The 16,988-nt window shown below is 44.9% G+C and overlaps 1 protein-coding gene and 1 pseudogene across 2 annotated transcripts in view; one reads left to right on the top strand and one right to left on the bottom strand.

Annotated features, from left to right (window-relative positions):
- The window catches only part of IFT56 (intraflagellar transport 56), a 54,902-nt gene extending 51,552 nt beyond the window's left edge, over window positions 1-3,350 (bottom strand). Inside the window, exons 1-2 of the mRNA XM_080664102.1 lie at window positions 3,222-3,350; window positions 2,579-2,716 (exon numbers count right to left, since the gene is read on the bottom strand). Coding sequence (XP_080520228.1) covers window positions 2,579-2,716; window positions 3,222-3,224 — 141 coding nt within the window. The 5' untranslated portion in view covers window positions 3,225-3,350. The remainder of the gene's footprint in view (window positions 1-2,578; window positions 2,717-3,221) is intronic.
- Window positions 3,351-3,857: 507 nt separating this feature from the next.
- Window positions 3,858-16,988, top strand: part of LOC308246822 (large ribosomal subunit protein eL39-like) — a 14,567-nt pseudogene continuing 1,436 nt past the window's right edge. Inside the window, exon 1 of the transcript in view lies at window positions 3,858-3,995. The product of the transcript in view is annotated as a large ribosomal subunit protein eL39-like (transcript). The remainder of the gene's footprint in view (window positions 3,996-16,988) is intronic.

Here is a 16,988-nt window from a genome sequence, read left to right as displayed (position 1 = left end):
CCAGTGGGGAGTGTGCAGGAGGCAGCTGATCGATGTTTCTAACTCTCTGTTTCTCTCCCTTCCTCTCTGTAAAATACCAATAAAGTAAATTTAAAAAAAAAAAAAAGAATCAACCAATGGTCCTGACCATTGTATCTAGGTGGTTAGTGCATCAGTCTACACACTGGAGGGTTTTGGGTTTCATCAAGGACACGTACCTGTGTTGCAGGTTCCATCCCCACCCCCCATTGGTTGGGGTGCGTGTGGGAGGCAACCAATCGATGTGTCTCTCTCACATCAATATTTCTCTCTCTCTCTCTCTTTTCCCCCATCCCTCTTCCCTTCCAGTCTCAATGAAAAAAAATATTCTCACTCCTTGGATGAGGATTTAAAAAAAGAAGAATCAACTAATGAATGCATAAATAGGCGGAACAACAAATCAATGTCTCTCTCTTCCTCTCTCTTTCAAAATAAAAAGAAATTTTAAAAAATATGGGTGAAAAATTAAATAGTCAAACACATATTTATATATCATTGCTACAAAATTTTGGATGCCATGCCTTTAATTATTATAAGATGAAGGCATTCTTTGATACTTTTTTTTTTTAATATATTTTATTGATTTTTTACAGAGAGGAAGGAAGAGTGATAGATAGTCAGAAACATCGATGAGAGAGAAACATCGACCAGCTGCCTCCTGCACACCTCCCACCGGTGATGTGCCCGCAACCAAGTTACATGCCCTTGACCGGAATCGAACCTGGGACCTTTCAGTCCGCAGGCTGACGCTCTATCCACTGAGCCAAACCGGTTTTGGCCTATGATACTTTCTTATCTGGGTTAAGTTATTCCTGTAGTTAACTCCATTACATTAGAAATTCTCCTCTCACAAATGCTGTGAATTTAAGTTCAATGCCTTAGATATGAAGAAATTCTTATTCTTATTTGAGGTCTCCCTGAATTTATCCCAGGAATTAAGGAGCGTTCAAGAGACTTCCTCATCCCTACCATGGAAGTTCCCATTCCCATACATCATGGCACTTCTACTTAAAGGCAGTGTGGGATTACACATAAGGAAAATGTGGTCATTGCCTTAAAAAGAGAGAGAGAGAGAGAGAAAACAGACTGACAAAAATTAGACATACACACACCACTCAGTCCACTAATTTACAGAGCTGGAAGGTCCTTCTAGGTCAACTCCCCATTTTAAAGATGAGAAGACTGATTCAAAAAAGTTAAACAGCTCTAGCCGGGTAGCTCAGTTGGTCAGAGCATTGACCAATACACCAAGGTTGCCGATTCAGCCCCTGGTTAGCGCACATACATACAAGAAGCAACCAATGAATGCATAAATAAGTGGAACAACAAATCAACATTTCTCTCTCTATAAAATTAAATTTTTAAAAAAAGTTAAATAATGTGCTCCATACCAGATCACTAGGAAAAAAATGTAGGACTATCCACGGAAGACTGAGAAAGATATATAAAGCTAAATTAAAACAATTATTAAGTCTATAATTGTGCTTTGGAGAAATGACTGCGGTACAACATAAGCAGGCTTGCTGTCAAGCATCACCTGTATATTCTTTGGTGCACCCCTTCATTCTCCTTCACTCCCCTATAGCACGTGCTTTCCACAAAGCAGTTTCTCAAAGTGCACTGTCCTTGGACCACCTACGTCAGACGCACTCAGGCTACTTGCCTAAAATACAGGCTCCTTAGCACCACTGTAGACTGATTCTGTAAGGAATCAGAATCCCTGTCCTGGTCGGGAGGCTCAGCTGTTTGGAGCTTTGTCCTGTGCACTACCTAGGTTGCACTTTCCATTCCTAGTTCAGGTGCCTGTCAGAGGCAACCTCACATCTGATGTTTCTCTCTCTCTCCCTCCTCTCTCTCAAAAAAATAATCCATCCGTAAGGCAGAAGCCCAGGAATATAAAGCACCGTAGGTGGTTCGGATAGATATTAAATTTAAGAACTACTGCCATAGAGATTGAAGTATTTTCTGAAGATTTAGTATTTAAGACAATAAGCATGAAGCATAGATTAAATTTAATCAAAATTTTATAACCTAGAACCAGTATAAATCATAAATTGGTCAGGGGTTGGGATAAACAATGTATGAACTGACGCTGTATTAAATGACCCTCCATATATTCACCATCAGTGGGGCTAGATATAATTAAAAGTGTCCCTCAATAAATATGTCTATCTTTTTAGTTCATCTTCTTTAAAAATATTTTTTATTGATTTCAGAGAGGAAGGGAGAGGGAGAGAGAATCATTGACTGGCTGCCTCCTGCACACCCCCTACTTGGGATCCTCGGGGAACCCTAGCACGTGTCCTGACTGGGAATCAAGCCGTGACCTTCTGGTTCATAGATAGAGGCTCAACCACTGAGCCACACCAGCCGGGCCTATAGTTCATCTTTAATCAGATTTATAGTTAACTTGGAAACTGGAATCTTTGCCTGACTAGACTTACAGGAAGCCCCAGAACGCACCCACCTGTTCCAACAGCATAACAACCAGCATCCACCCAAACATTCATCCCTATTCCTGGTATTCACCTCCTAAGAAGTACCCTTCTTTGGACATTACCTCCAATAGGGTAATGGCTCCGGTGAAATCTCTTTGTGCAAGTAGCTCCTCTAGCTTTGGCATCTTCCTGCCTTTCTTCTTCCTTTTGTCAGTGTGGGGTAGGTCCCCACCTACAGCAGGTTTGGCCCTTGAAAGCATCTGTGAAAGAAACGACAGAAAGCTGTATGATCCAATTATGATGGTCAGTTTTAAATAGTGACAACTCCAGCATTTACAAGTCAAATCCGTCACAACGAACCCCAGAGAAGCCTATGAAACTCTTTTTGGTAATAAGTATTATTACTAAAAGGGCCATCGCCCTGTACTGTGCTGAACCAAATAGCTACTCCCAACTTCTTCATCTTCTCCAATTAGGGTGCGGTAAGAGTTGCTTTCCTGAAGCTTCTGTCCTCCTAGCCTTCCTTCCCTGGGTCTGCTTTCCATGCCACGCGCAGCTCAGGTGCCGGGAAGTAAAGAATCGGGAGGGAAGAAAGCACAGAGGTATTTACAGTTGCATCCCTGTCCCCCTTGGGAATACGGGGAGGGCAGGGTCAACCATCCTCTGCTGACACGTCTAGACTTTACCGACAGGGTGCAGGGAACCTCGAATCTCCAGCCCCAGGACATACTCAAAAGTTCTCCCTCACTGTTCAGCGCCACTAACCATATTGGCGTCGGTCCTGTGAGTCCGCTCCGCAGACAGACAGCAAAGTCCAAGCCTTCGTGCTTCTCCGCACCCACAGCTCGCTCTGTCTCCACGGCAACCCCGCGGGGGGAGGGAGGGTGGTCCGTTCGGAGAAGCGCTCCGAGGAGAACCCGTGCCTTCAGCTTCTTGGTTCCCGCGCCTCCGCCGTTGCAGGACTGGAAGTTCATCTCGGGACGAGATCCTCGGATTGTTTTACTTCCTTTTTATTGAATTTTTGGGGTGACACTAACAAAATTATACAGGTTTCAGGTGCACAATCATCTGTACACTATATCGTGCTCCCCGCCCCAAGCCAAGTCCCCTTCCATCACCATTTATTTCCCCCTAAACCCTCCACCTCTCTCCACACCCCGCAATTACAACACTGTTGTCCGTGTCCACGAGGGGTTTTATTTCTTCTTTTTTCTTTTTTTTACTCAATCTCTCCATTCCCCGCAGCTCAACTCTCCTCACCCACCAGCTGTCAGCCTGCTTTCTATGCGTGTACCTCTATTTTGCTTGTTAGTTCATTTTGTTCTTCAGAGAGGGACGTTTTCTGTGCTGCGAGCGAGAGTTTGATTCTATCTCTATGAGTTTAGGAAAAAGCAAATTAGAATGGCATTGCTTTTCAAATACAAGTTTCCTGGGAAAGTAATTTTCAAGGACCACTTCCGATTATTGACCGCGTGGGGCTCCATAGCAACCCCCGCCGCTGCCTGGCACGTGATCTTGATCTCGGACGGGTGCCTGAAGGTTAGGGAAAAAAATTTCTGCTGAACCAAGGAAGCTGACGTGTGGAGGTGGGAGTTCTTCATAATACAGTTTCTTATTTCCATAGCTACACCCTCACACAATAGGTACTGTAATCAAAATGTGTCAATTGGACGACTTATCTTACCCTGAACCCAGTTAACGGGGCTGCCAGGGTAGTCTAAAACCAACTTGTGCAATGTTAGAGCTGGAAGGGACCTTTAATGGACAGCTAGCTCAACGCTCAAAATTAACAGACTAAGGAACTAACATCTAGAGAAGTGAAGCAATTCTCCCAAATGGACAGGTAGCATAGTTGAACTGAGCTACATACCGCTCTGAATAACCAGCCCTATAGAGATTAAAGTATACCCTAAGCTCGTAGAAGGCAGGTATGATTTCTTAAATTCTTTTTGCACCCTCCTTGAGCTCCAGCCCCTGCCTATCCCAGGCCCCACCCCTTGCCCTACAATCACTTGGAGAGTAAATGACTGCATATCTTAACTCAATGATATACCTTTTGTGCACACACAAACATCGATATATAGAGACATACAGACAGGCAATGCACAGACTTCAGAGATGTACAAATTCACCAGCACTGTACTCCTCCCTCATCTCCCCCAGCCTCTGGTGACCACTCATCTATTTTCTGTCCCTATGGATTTGCCTATTCTGGACATTCCATGTAAATGAAATTGTTAGGGGCAGAAATAGAATAGTGGAGACTAGCTAAAGTTATAAGAAATATTAATCATGCTCTTAACCGTGATTGTTCTGTTCTGAAAGAAAAGCACATCCTGACCTGGCTAGGAGTTGTACTCCCCGGGACCTGGAAGTTAACCTCGGAATGTGCTACTTTCTCCTTATTCGAGAACTGCCTATCATCATGGAAAGATTAACAACCTTGTTGCTGAAACAATGAAGCCCCAGACTGTAACCACCCAGAGGTGCCCGCCCTTTACAATCCCCTGCCCACATTGCCTATAACTTGTAAATATGACACCTTGCCTACTTCCCCATACCTGTAATTCCTACTTTTCCATGCAATCTCTGTCCTTCTATTCAATATAAGCATATGGGGGTGGCAGGGAAGATGGAGCAGATTTGTGTGGATGACCTGCTGCTCTCCCATCCTTCTGGCATTGTTGGAATAAATGCTTATAGATGATTCAACCCTGTCTTTGCTTAATTGGCTCAAGTAGTGACTGGCATCCTGGACCCATTTGTTGTCCAGTTTCAAAATAACATAAAGAGATGTCTAAATATTGAAAAACTTTTAAATTTGTCTGGCAAACTATTAAATAAAGTGTGTTATCCTCTTACCTTGACGAGTATACTATAATGAAGATCAGGCTCCAATTTAGAAATCTCTGACTTCTCAGAATTCTGTGCTGCAGGAGACATCTTGGGGAGAGCCATCCCATCCCTCAGTTCAGGTTCTTCTCTCCTCAGCCCAGGCTCCATCCTGAACTAGAGGGGGCTTTGTGCAAATGTGTGGATACCCAGGCCACAAGTGCAAGTTCTAGTCACCCACTCACCTGTGAGCTATCAATCCCTGACAGACATAAACCCTTTCTTTTAAAAAGACTTTCAGGCCCAGTCGGTGTTGCTCAGTAGTTGAGCACTGACCCATGAACCAGGAGGTTATGGTTCAATTGCTGGTGGGACACATGCCTGGGTTGTGGGCTCTATTCCCAATAGGGGGGTGTACAGGAGGCAGCCAATCAATTATTCTCTCTCATCATTGATGTTTCTATCTCTCTCTCCTTTTCCCTTCCTCTCTGAAATAATATATATAAACTAGAGGCCCGGTGCACGAAATTCATACACGGGGGAAGGGGGTGTCCCTCAGCCAAGCCTGCACCCTCTCCAATCTGGGACCCCTTGAGGGATGTCCGACTGCCCGTTTAGGCCCGATCCTGGTGGGGCCTAAACGGGCAGTCGGACATCCCTCTCACAATCCAGGACTGCTGGCTCCCAACTGCTCGCCTGCCTGCCTTCCTGATTGCCCCTAACCGCTTCTGCCTGCCAGCCTGATCACCCCCTAACCACTCCCCTGCCAGCCTGATTGATGCCTAACTGCTCCCCTGCCAGCCTGTTTGCCCCTAACTGCCCTCCCCTGCAGGCCTAGTCACCCCTAATTGCCATCCCCTGCAGGCCTGGTCCCCTCCAACTGCCCTCCCCTGCAGGCCTGGTCCCCCCCAACTTCCCTCCTCTGCTGGCTTGGTCACCCCTAACTGCCCTCCCCTGCAGGCTTGATTGCCCCTAACTGCCCTCCCTTGCAGGCCTGGTCCCTCCCAACTGCCCTCCACTGCTGGCCTTATCGCCCACAACTGCCCTCCCTTGCAGGCCTGGTCTCTCCCAACTGCCCTCCCCTGCTGGCCATCTTGTGGTGGCCATCTTGTGTCCACATGGGGGCAGGATCTTTGACCACATGGGGGCAGCCATCTTGTATGTTGGAGTGATGGTCAATCTGCATATTTTTTTAAATATATTTTATTGATATTTTACAGAGAGAAAGGGAGAGGGATAGAGAGCTAGAAACATCGATGAGAGAGAAACATCGATCAGCTGCCTCCTGCACACCTCCCACCAGGGATGTGCCTGCAACCAATGTACATGCCCTTGACCGGAATTGAACCCGGGACCCTTGAGTTCGCAGGCCGACGCTCTATCCACTGAGCCAAACCGGTTTCGGCTCAATCTGCATATTACTCTTATTAGATAGGATAGAGGCCTGGTGCATGGGTGGGGGCCAGCTGGTTTGCCCTGAAGGGTGTCCCGGATCAGGGTGGGGGTTCCTTTGGGGCGTGGGGTGGCCTGGGCCAGGGGCCTGTGGTTGTTTGCCGGCCGGCCACACCCCCCGGCGACCCAAGAGGAGGCCCTGGGATCTGGGGTTTATTTATCTTCTACAATTGAAACTTTGTAACCTGGAGTGGAGCCAAGCCTTCTGCTTGCTCCATGGCGGCAGCCATTTCTGTTGGGGTTTATGTATCTTCTATAATTGAATCTTTGTAGCCTTAAGCAGAGGCCTGGGCCGGCCAGGATGTACGGAAAGCTTGGCTTCCTCCATTGCCCGGGCAACCCTAGCCTCCTGCTCTTTCCAGCTCTGTGGCTGCTGCCATTTCTGTTTGGATTTATGTATCTTCTATCATTGAAACTTTGTAGCCTTGAGTGGAGGCCTAGGCTGGCAAGGGCAGGCGGAAAGCTTGGCTTCCTCCATTGCCGGGGAAACCCAAGCCTCCCTCCTGCTCTCTGTGGCCGTAGCCATCTTGGATGTGTTTATTTGCATATTCGCTCCTGATTGGCTGGTGGGTGTGGCTTGTGGTTGTGGCTTTGGGTGTAGTAGAGTGATGGTTAATTTGCATATTACTCTTTTATTAGATAGGATTATATACACACACATATATATATTTATATATATATGTGTGTATATATATATATATAAAATAAATAAATACAAATGTTTAAAAAGACTTTCAGCCATGGTAGTTATATTTATTTAACAACCCCTTAGTTCCATGGTTTCTTCATACCTGGTGTAGGGTGTGGTCAGTGCCCAGATCCCCCTTACAACAAGATCCAAGGGAAGTATTGGCTGATAATGCTGTAAACAACCCTGTTGAACTTGCTAAATCTATTGAAATGATGTGTTTTTCAGCAGTTTGAGATACCGCTTTAAGCCTCTAAATCCCTGTAGAGGCTGTTTGAACCGTGGCTATAATTATGAAGGGCAGAATATGGCATTCATTGAGTGTACTTGAGAAAAAGCAGTTATTCCCAACTACAGCTCTAATACTCACCCAGTTGTTACGAAACACATAACACAGACACACTAAAGCAAAGAGGCAAAGTTGGAACTAGCACCTTTATTGCAGTTGCAATAGAAGAGCAGTTTCTGAGTGATTGTAAAAAATAATCCAGCCCTGGCCCTGGCTGGTGAGCTTAGTTGGCTGAGCATGGAGAAGTTGCCTGGTTGATTCCAGGTCAGGGCACATGCCCGGGTTGCAGGCTCTTTCCCCAGTAAGGGGCATGCAGGAGGCAGCCAATCAATGTTTCTCTTTCTCCCCCTTCCTCTCCCTCTAAAATCAACTAAAAAAATATATTTTTTAAAAGTAATCCAGCTCTAAGCTCAGCATGGTGTTCCAGACCACAAATGCAAGTCCTAGTCACCCACTCACCTAGTCCCTGTTACTGCACTCGAGCCCTGGTGTACAGTGATGATGGCTTTGCGTCCTTGGAATCATGTCCCTGGTACTCATCAGGGTCATGCGTTGCTTAAAGACTGTGAAAAACAGTAAGAAGTTTTGGCATTTCTTGTTATTATGGATTCTCCTTAAGGAAAGAGTCTCATGAAAAGGAGAACCCTCAGCATTTCTACTAGAGCCACAGTAAGTCTGTTCATCAGCTTTATTGAGTACTGTTAGAATTCTCTTTTTTTTTTCTTTCAATAAATCTTTATTGTTCAGATTATTACAATTGTTCCTCTTTGTTTCCCCCCATAGCTCCCCTCCACCCGGTTCCCACCCCACCCTCTGCCCTTACCGCCCCCCCCGCCACTGTCCTCATTCATAGGTGTACAATTTTTGTCCAGTCTCTTCCTGCACCCCCCACACCCCTTCCCCACTGAGAATTGTCAGTCCACTCCCTTTCTATGCCCCTGATTCTATTATATTCACCAGTTTATTCTGTTCATCAGATTTTTAATTCACTTGATTTTTAGATTCACTTGTTGAGGAATTTTCATTCTTTTTAAAAAATTATTATACACTAGTATTTTTATTGATTTCAGAGAGGAAGGGAGAGGGAGAGAGAGATAAAAACATCAATGATGAGAGAGAATCATTAATCAGCTGCCTCCTGTATGCCCTACACTTGGGATCAAGCACACAATCCAGGCATATGCCCTGACCAGGATGTGAACTGTGACCTCCTGGTTCATAGGTCAACGCTCAACCACTGACCTAAACTGGCCGGGAGATTTTCATTCTTTTGTTCACTAGTTTCACAAATATTCTCCTTACCATCAAAAAGAATATTGGCCCTAGTTGGTTTGCTCAGGCAGGCGTCCTCAAACTATGACCCGCGGGCCACATGCGGCCCGCCAGGTGCCGCTGCCTGTCCTGCTTAGCAGCCGACTCGTCCCGGGCCGAGTGCGCATAGGAATTTGTTCATAGTTTGTTTTTTTTAACTATAGTCCCGCCCTCCAACGGTCTGAGGGACAGTGAACTGGCCCCCTGTTTAAAAAGTTTGAGGACCCCCGAAACTGGTTTGGCTCAGTGGATAGAGCGTTGGCCTGCAGACTGAAGGGTCCCGGATTCGATTCCGGTCAAGGGCATGTACCTTGGTTGCGGGCACATCCCCAGTGGGAGGTGTGCAGGAGGCAGCTGATCGATGTTTCTCTCTCATTGATGTTTCTAGCTCTCTATCCCTCTCCCTTCCTCTCTGTAAAATATCAATAAAATATATTTTAAAAATAAAAAGAGGTTCCACCATTAAAACATATCTTAAAAATAAAAAAAAAAAGTTTGAGGACCCCTGGATAGAGCGTCGGTCTGCAGACTAAAGGGTCCCAGGTTCGATTCCAGTCAAGGGCACATGCCCAGGTTGTGGGCTCGATCCTCAGTGTGGGGTGTGCAAGAGGCAGCCAATCAATGATTCTACCTCATCATTGATGTTTCTATCTCTCTCCTCTCCCTTCCTCTCTGAAATCAATAAAAATATATATATATAAAAAAAAGAATATTGGCCTTGGCCAGGTAGCCAGTTGGTTTGCCCATCGTCCTGATAAACCAAGGGTGTGCATTCAATCCCCAGTCAGGGCACATACAAGAATCAACCAAAGAATGCACAAAAAAGTGGAACAACAAATCCATGTTTCTCTCTCTCTCTTTCCCCCTTCCTTTTTTTCGCTTAAGAAAAATCAATTAAAGTATTTTTAAAAAATATTTTAGGCCCTGGCCCCTGGTCAGAGTACATATAAGAAACAACCAATGAATGCATAAGTAAGTGGAACAACAAATCAATCTCTCCCTCTAAAATCAATAACTAAAAATGTAAAAAATATTCGTGAAAAAAAGAATATTTTTAAAACCAAATTTTATTCCACTGCCTCCTAGTGAGTTTTATGGGCTCACAGGGAGAGGACCCTGTTTTTGACAGTTCTAAGTAAGAGCAAGAATGACTCCAGGATTAAATATTTGAAAATGTAGTCCTTAAAGAAATATGTTTATCCATTATTTTAAAATATCTTACTTTTTTTTTTATTACAAAAGCACTACATATTCACAATGGAAAATTTGGGAGATACTGAGAATTAAAATGAATAAAATCAATAAAATGTAAATTATAAGTTTATAAGCAAGAAATAACAATAATGGTTTGCTTTTTAAAAAGTATTTAACCAGTATACAGGATAGTATGGATGAACTGCTAATATATTGGAGACCTACCTAATAAGAAATCTGTAGGTGATAACTGTTGAAGCTAGGTGGTAAGCACATGAGTGTTTATTTTATCATTTTACTTTAGTATAGAAATTTTCCATAACCCACAATAAAAAAAATATGTCTATTTTAAAACTCCTAAGTTCTTATTTATGGCCAACTTTTTCACTGAAATGAGCTAAAGATATGGGAGTCAGTATTTATTTAAATAAAAAAATAACTTTCATTTATACCAGTTAAAATTAAGTGGCTTTGTCTATGTGAAGATACTGAGAAAAAGAATTTTCAACTTCTGATTGCTAATGTAATTATTTATTTGGTGGAAAGATAATTGGAAAATCAGAAAGTAATATAAGCATGATAAAATGTTTACAGGAAAAATACCAGGCATTGCAATCTGTGAGCCTTGAGAGGAGGAACTCCTTGTATAAGCCAGCTGCTGAGATGTAGGATCCTGAGGAGGCCTGCTTCAGTTCATCTCCTAGTCCCTTAGCCTCAAGCAAGACCTGAACAGAAGTCACATAGTGTTGTGTGCTTTAGAGTAAGTAAGACCTGGATTAGAACCTTGCCTCCACCTCCCCCCATCCCTACCCCATGCTAACCTCTCCAAGTTTTTGTTTTCTCAGGTATGAAAACCCATCTCACTGATATGCTTAAGACTCATCTGACATCATTCACAAGCAAGAGGCAGTATAATGGTTAAGTGTGCAGCCTCTGCAGGTAGACTGCCCGGGTTCAGTTCTTGGCTCTATTACTTGTTTTAGCTGTGTGACTGGGGCAAGTCACTTCACCTCTCTGGGCCTTGATTTTCTCACCTGATAATAATAATAATAAAAGTACCTACCTCCGAGGTTCATTGGTTATGAAAGTGCACAGGACGAAAAATTATTTTCTACCCAAATTCTTCTGGCTGATATAACCATCAAATTGACATGAGACAAATAACCAGGAGAAAATAAATTTATTACATTTGTATAGTGGGACCTGAGGACAAAACAAACAGTTAAAGCTTATATGCTATCTTGAACTATGTAGAAAGTGGGGGTTGTGGTTTGGGACTTCAAAGGAGAGGAAATTGCCCTGGCCAACTAACTCAGTTGGTTAGAGCATTGTCCGGATGCACCAGGGTTTCAGTTCAGTTTCCTGTCTGTTGGGGCACATACAGGAAGCAACTAGTGTGTGAATGGATGAATGGAACAACAAATTGATCTCTCTCTATTTCTCTCTCTCTCTCTCCCGCCCCCCTTTCTCTCTCTGTAATCAATTAAAAACATTTAAATAACAAAAATAATGGGGAGTAAAGCAATTCCCATGAACATGGAAAAGCAAATGTTTGGTAGACAAATATTTGTTGGGCCATCTTCAACAATGGACACGAGAGAGGACTTTGATCAGACATGTTTTGTAAGGTTCTTCCCTGTCTGTTACACTTGGTTCATATTAAACTGTACTTATCTGTAATGATATCTCCCTTCCTAGTGTAAGGTTCGAGGTGCAGGAAATGGGAGTCAGGGACCAAGGCATGTTAAAGAGGAAGTTTATTCTGCACTAATGAGCGAGATTCATTACGGAGGAAGAAAAACCAGGATTAGAGGAGGAGGAGGAAGAGAGGGACCCAGCTGGGCTGACTCGCAGACTGATAGAGCAGCAACACGTACAGAGATGAACACGCCTTTTGAGGGGAGGAACAGGAAGGGGTTGGGCCCAGGGTGGAACGGGAAGGGGTGGGGCCCAGGGTGGAACGGGAAGGGGTGGGGCCCAGGGCACTCGGCATGCGTTGATTGGTGGTTGAATGTCTGAGGGATGTACCAGCGCAGACGCCTGTTACATCATATCCGCCTACCAGTTGGGGGAAGGGAGGATCTATCACCTAGAACAGGTCCTCTATCTCAATTCTTTTAGGCAGTTAGGGGGAAAGTAGGTCAAAGCTTCTTCCTGAGTCTTTTGTTTCTTAAAAATAACCAGTTTACAGACACTGGTGGTGGTCATCTTTCTCAGGCAAACCTTTGCTATCCAGGTGGTTTTTGCCTGAGGGTAAGACATTTGACCCATCGTACTGGAAAACTAGAGGCCCAGTGCAAAAATTCGTGCATGGGGAGGGGGGTGTCCCTCAGCCCAGCCTGCACCCTCTCCAATCTGGGACCCCTTGAGGGATGTCCGACTGCCCAGTGGGATCGGGCCTAAACGGGCAGTAGGACATCCCTATCACAATCCAGGACTGCTGGCTCCCAACTGCTCGCCTGCCTGCCTTCCTGATTGCCCCTAACTGCTTCTGCCTGCCAGCCTGATCACCCCCTAACCACTCCCCTGCCAGCCTGATTGATGCCTAACTGCTCCCCTGCCAGCCTGTTTGCCCCTAACTGCCCTTCCCTGCAGTCCTGGTCACCCCTAATTGCCATCCCCTGCAGGCCTGGTCCCCTCCAACTGCCCTCCCCTGCAGGCCTGGTCCCCCCCACTGCTCTCCCCTGCAGGCCTGGGTCCCTCCCAACTGTCATTCCCTGCAGGCCTGGCCACCCCCAACTTCCCTCCTCTGCCGGCTTGGTCACCCCTAACTGCCCTCCCCTGCAGGCTTGATTGCCCCCAACTGCCCTTCCTTGGCAGGCCTGGTCCCTCCCAACTGCCCTCCCTTGCTGGCCATCTTGTGGTGGCCATCTTGTGTCCACATGGGGGCAGGATCTTTGACCACATGGGAGCAGCCATCTTGTGTGTTGGAGTGATGGTCAATCTGCATATTACTCTTTTATTAGATAGGATAGAGGCCTGGTGCATGGGTGGGGGCCAGCTGGTTTGCCCTGAAGGGTGTCCTGGATCAGGATGGGGGTTCCCTTGGGGTGTGGGGCAGCCTGGGCGAGGGGCCTGTGGTGGTTTGCAGGCCGGCCACGCCCCCTGGTGACCCAAGAGGAGGCCCTGGTATCTGGGGTTTATTTATCCTTTATAATTGAAACTTTGTAGCCTGGAGCAGAGCCAAGCCTTCTGCTTGCTCCGCGGCGGCAGCCATTTCTGTTGGGATTTATGTATCTTCTATAATTGAAACTTTGTAGCCGTAAGCAGAGGCCTGGGCTGGCCAGGGTGTGAGGAAAGCTTGGCTTCCTCCATCGCCGCAGGCAACCCTAGCCTCCTGTTCTTTCCAGCTCTGTGGCTGCCGCCCTTTCTGTTTGGACTTATGTATCTTCTATCATTGAAACTTTGTAGCCTTGAGTGGAGGCCTGGGCCGGCAAGGGCAGGCGGAAAGCTTGGCTTCCTCCATTGCCGGGGAAACCCAAGCCTCCCTCCTGCTCTCTGTGGCCGTAGCCATCTTGGTTGGGTTTATTTGCATATTCGCTCCTGATTGGCTTGTGGGTGTGGCTTGTGGGTGTGGCTTGTGGGTGTAGCGGAGTGATGTTAATTTGCATATTACTCTTTTATTAGATAGGATCCCTTGCCCTACCCTGTGAAGTTTCTGAAGCCCATTTAGAGACTGAGAATAACAATTAGCTTCCAGGTAGAAGCAATTGTCCCACCCTGTTTGAAAACCTCTCACCACATCTGTGGATAATTGCCTGAGACTATTCTAGACTGAATCTAGTCAGTCTGCAGGCAGAGGCAGGTCTCTGGAGGCTTTGATCTAATTAAGTCAGAAAGAGCAGTTTGGGTCCTCACCGCAGACACCATCCCAGACTGCTCAATGAGGCAAAAGCCGGTGGGACCTCAAAAGCCTACAGTTGACACCTACAGGACCAGCTCCATAGGGGAAGGGAGCACAGCTGAGAACAGGGACAAACAAGATGTGCGATTCAAGACACATCCAGCTTTGGACTAAGGAGTCCTTGACCACTGAACAATTAGGGTATTCTACCTCTTGGACCTCAATCAGGTTGCCCAGGGCCAGAAAGGGGCAGTGACTCACATTCACCTGCACTAGAGAAGCTCCCAGGAGGTCCAGGAGAGACACAACAAGGGACCAGATTCAACAACATCAGAAAAAATCCAGTGAGCCCCACAAATAGTGGACCCAAAGCACCTGTATAACAGTTGGCACAACGACATTGGGGTTGAAGTTCACTGTCAGCAAGTCGGAGGAGAAATCCCTCCCACAAACAGGACATCAACAATCAAGTCACTAGAGAAGCTCCTGCACTAGAGAAGCTCCCAGGAGGTCCAGGAGAGACACAACAAGGGACCAGATTCAACAACATCAGAAAAAATCCAGGTGAGCCCCACAAATAGTGGACCCAAAGCACCTGTATAACAGTTGGCACAACGACATTGGGGTTGAAGTTCACTGTCAGCAAGTCGGAGGAGAAATCCCTCCCACAAACAGGACATCAACAATCAAGTCACAATTACAACAGCAGAGCCCAAACAATGCACACAAGGGGCATTGCTAGAAATCCAGCTCAGGTGAACAAAGGCTACTTCACTGGACCCCCCATGACACTTTCTACATAAGGCCATCCAATAAAGACTGGGAGGCATAACAGTTCTATGTAATACATAGAAGGAAATACAAAGAGAGAACTAAAATGGGAAGACAAAGGAACAACCCGCAAATGAGAGAAAAGAAGGAATCTCTAGAAAAAGAACTAAATGAGATGGAGGTAAGCAACCTATCAGACATAGAGTTCAAACAATGATTAAAAAGATGCTTAAGAAACTTAGTGCAAATTGCAACAGCATGAAAAAGGAAATAGAGGCCATGAAAAAGAACCAGACAGAAATGAAGAATGATATATCTGACATCAAGAACACACTGAAGGGATTAAAAGTAGATTGAATGAAGCAGAGGACCAAATCAGCGATTTGGATGACAAGGTAGAAATAAATACCCAAATAGAGCAATAAATAGAAAAAAGTATTAAAAAGCAGGAAGATAGCTTAAGGGAGTTCTGGGACAACATGAAATATAAAATCATCTGCATTACAGGAATACCAGAAGGGGAAGAGGGGTGAGCAAGGAACAGAGAACCCATTAAAAGAAATAATGATATACACACACAGAGACACACAAGAAAAAAAAAAAGAAATAATGACAGAAAACTTGCCCAACCTGGTGAATGAAAATGTCACACAAGTGCAGGAGGCACACAGAGTCCCAATCAAGATGAACCCAAACAGACCCACACCTAGACACATCATAATTAAAATGGCAAATGGCCCTAACCTGTTTGGCTCAGCGGATAGAGTGTTGGCCTGCAGACTGAAGGGTCCCAGGTTTGATTCTGGTCAAGGGCATGTACCTTGGTTTCGGGCATATCCCCAGTAAGGGGTGGGTAGGAGTCAGCTGATCGATGTTTCTAACTATCTCCCTTTCTTCCTCTCTGTAAAAAATCAATAAAATGTATTTTAAAAATAAAATAAAATGGCAAATGTTAAAGACAATAAATAATCTTAAAGGCAGCAAGAGAGAGACAGAAAATTACCTACAACTGAGTTCTTATTAGAATGTCAGCTGACTTCTCAATAGAAACACTTCACCTCAGAAAACAGTGGCATGAGCTACTAGAAGTAATGAAAAGCAAGGGCCTAAATCCAAGACTACTATAATCAGTGAAGCTATCATTTAAAATTGAAGGTGAAATAAAAAGCTTTCAAGAGAAGAGAGAGAAAAAAAAAAAACAAAAAAAAAAAACGGTTAAAGGAGGACATTGCCACCAAACCAGCAATGAAGAAATGTTAAAGGGACCACTCTAAAATGGAAAAAAAAAAAAAAAAAAGGAGAGAGAAAGGAGCACAGGCATAAAGAAAATAAAAATGCCTCACAGGGAAAGCAGGAGAGGGTGGGATAAGGGGGGGGTGGTAAAAGATCAACCAAAGGATTTATATGCATGCATATAAGCATAGCCAATGGACACAGACAGTAGGGGGGTGTGGGCCTGTGCCGAGGAGTGGGAGTGGGCGGGATAGAGGTCAATGGGAGAAAAAGGAGACGTACGTAATACTTTCAACAGTAAAGAATTTAAATTAGCCCTACCTGGTTTGGCTCAGTGGATAGAGCATCGACCTTCAGACTAAAGGGTCCCAAGTTTGATTCTGGTCAAGGGCACATGCCCGGTTTGTGGGCTCGATCCCCAGTGGGGTCGTGCAGGAGGCAGCCAATCAATGACTCTCTCTCATTGATGTTTCTGTCTCTCTCTCCCTCTTCCTTCCTCCCTGAAATCAATAAAAATATATTTTTAAAAAAGAATTTAAATTAAAAAATAAAAATAAAAATGGCACCCTGCCACTGTGGCTCAGAGTTTGAGTGTTGACCTCTGAACCAGGAGGTCACAATTCAATTCCGAGTCAGGGCACATGCTCTGTTTGCAGACTCCATCCCCAGTGTGGACTGTGCAAGAGGCAGCCAATCTATGATTCTCTCTTATCATTGATTTTTCTATTTCTCTCTCCCTCTACCTTCCTCTCTGAAAGAAATAATGATACACACACTAAAAAAAATAAAAAAAAATTTTTTAAAAAGAAAAGAAAAATGGCAATAAGTAAATACCTATCAATAATAACCTTAAGTATAAATGGATTAAGACATAGGTTGACTGAATGGATAAGAAAACATGAGCTGCCCTAGCCGGTT

The sequence above is a fragment of the Plecotus auritus genome (genome assembly GCF_963455305.1).
Source record: "Plecotus auritus genome assembly, chromosome: 4".
In the NCBI taxonomy this organism is placed as follows: Eukaryota; Metazoa; Chordata; class Mammalia; order Chiroptera; family Vespertilionidae; genus Plecotus; species Plecotus auritus.
This window is presented reverse-complemented; position numbering and strand designations above follow the sequence as displayed.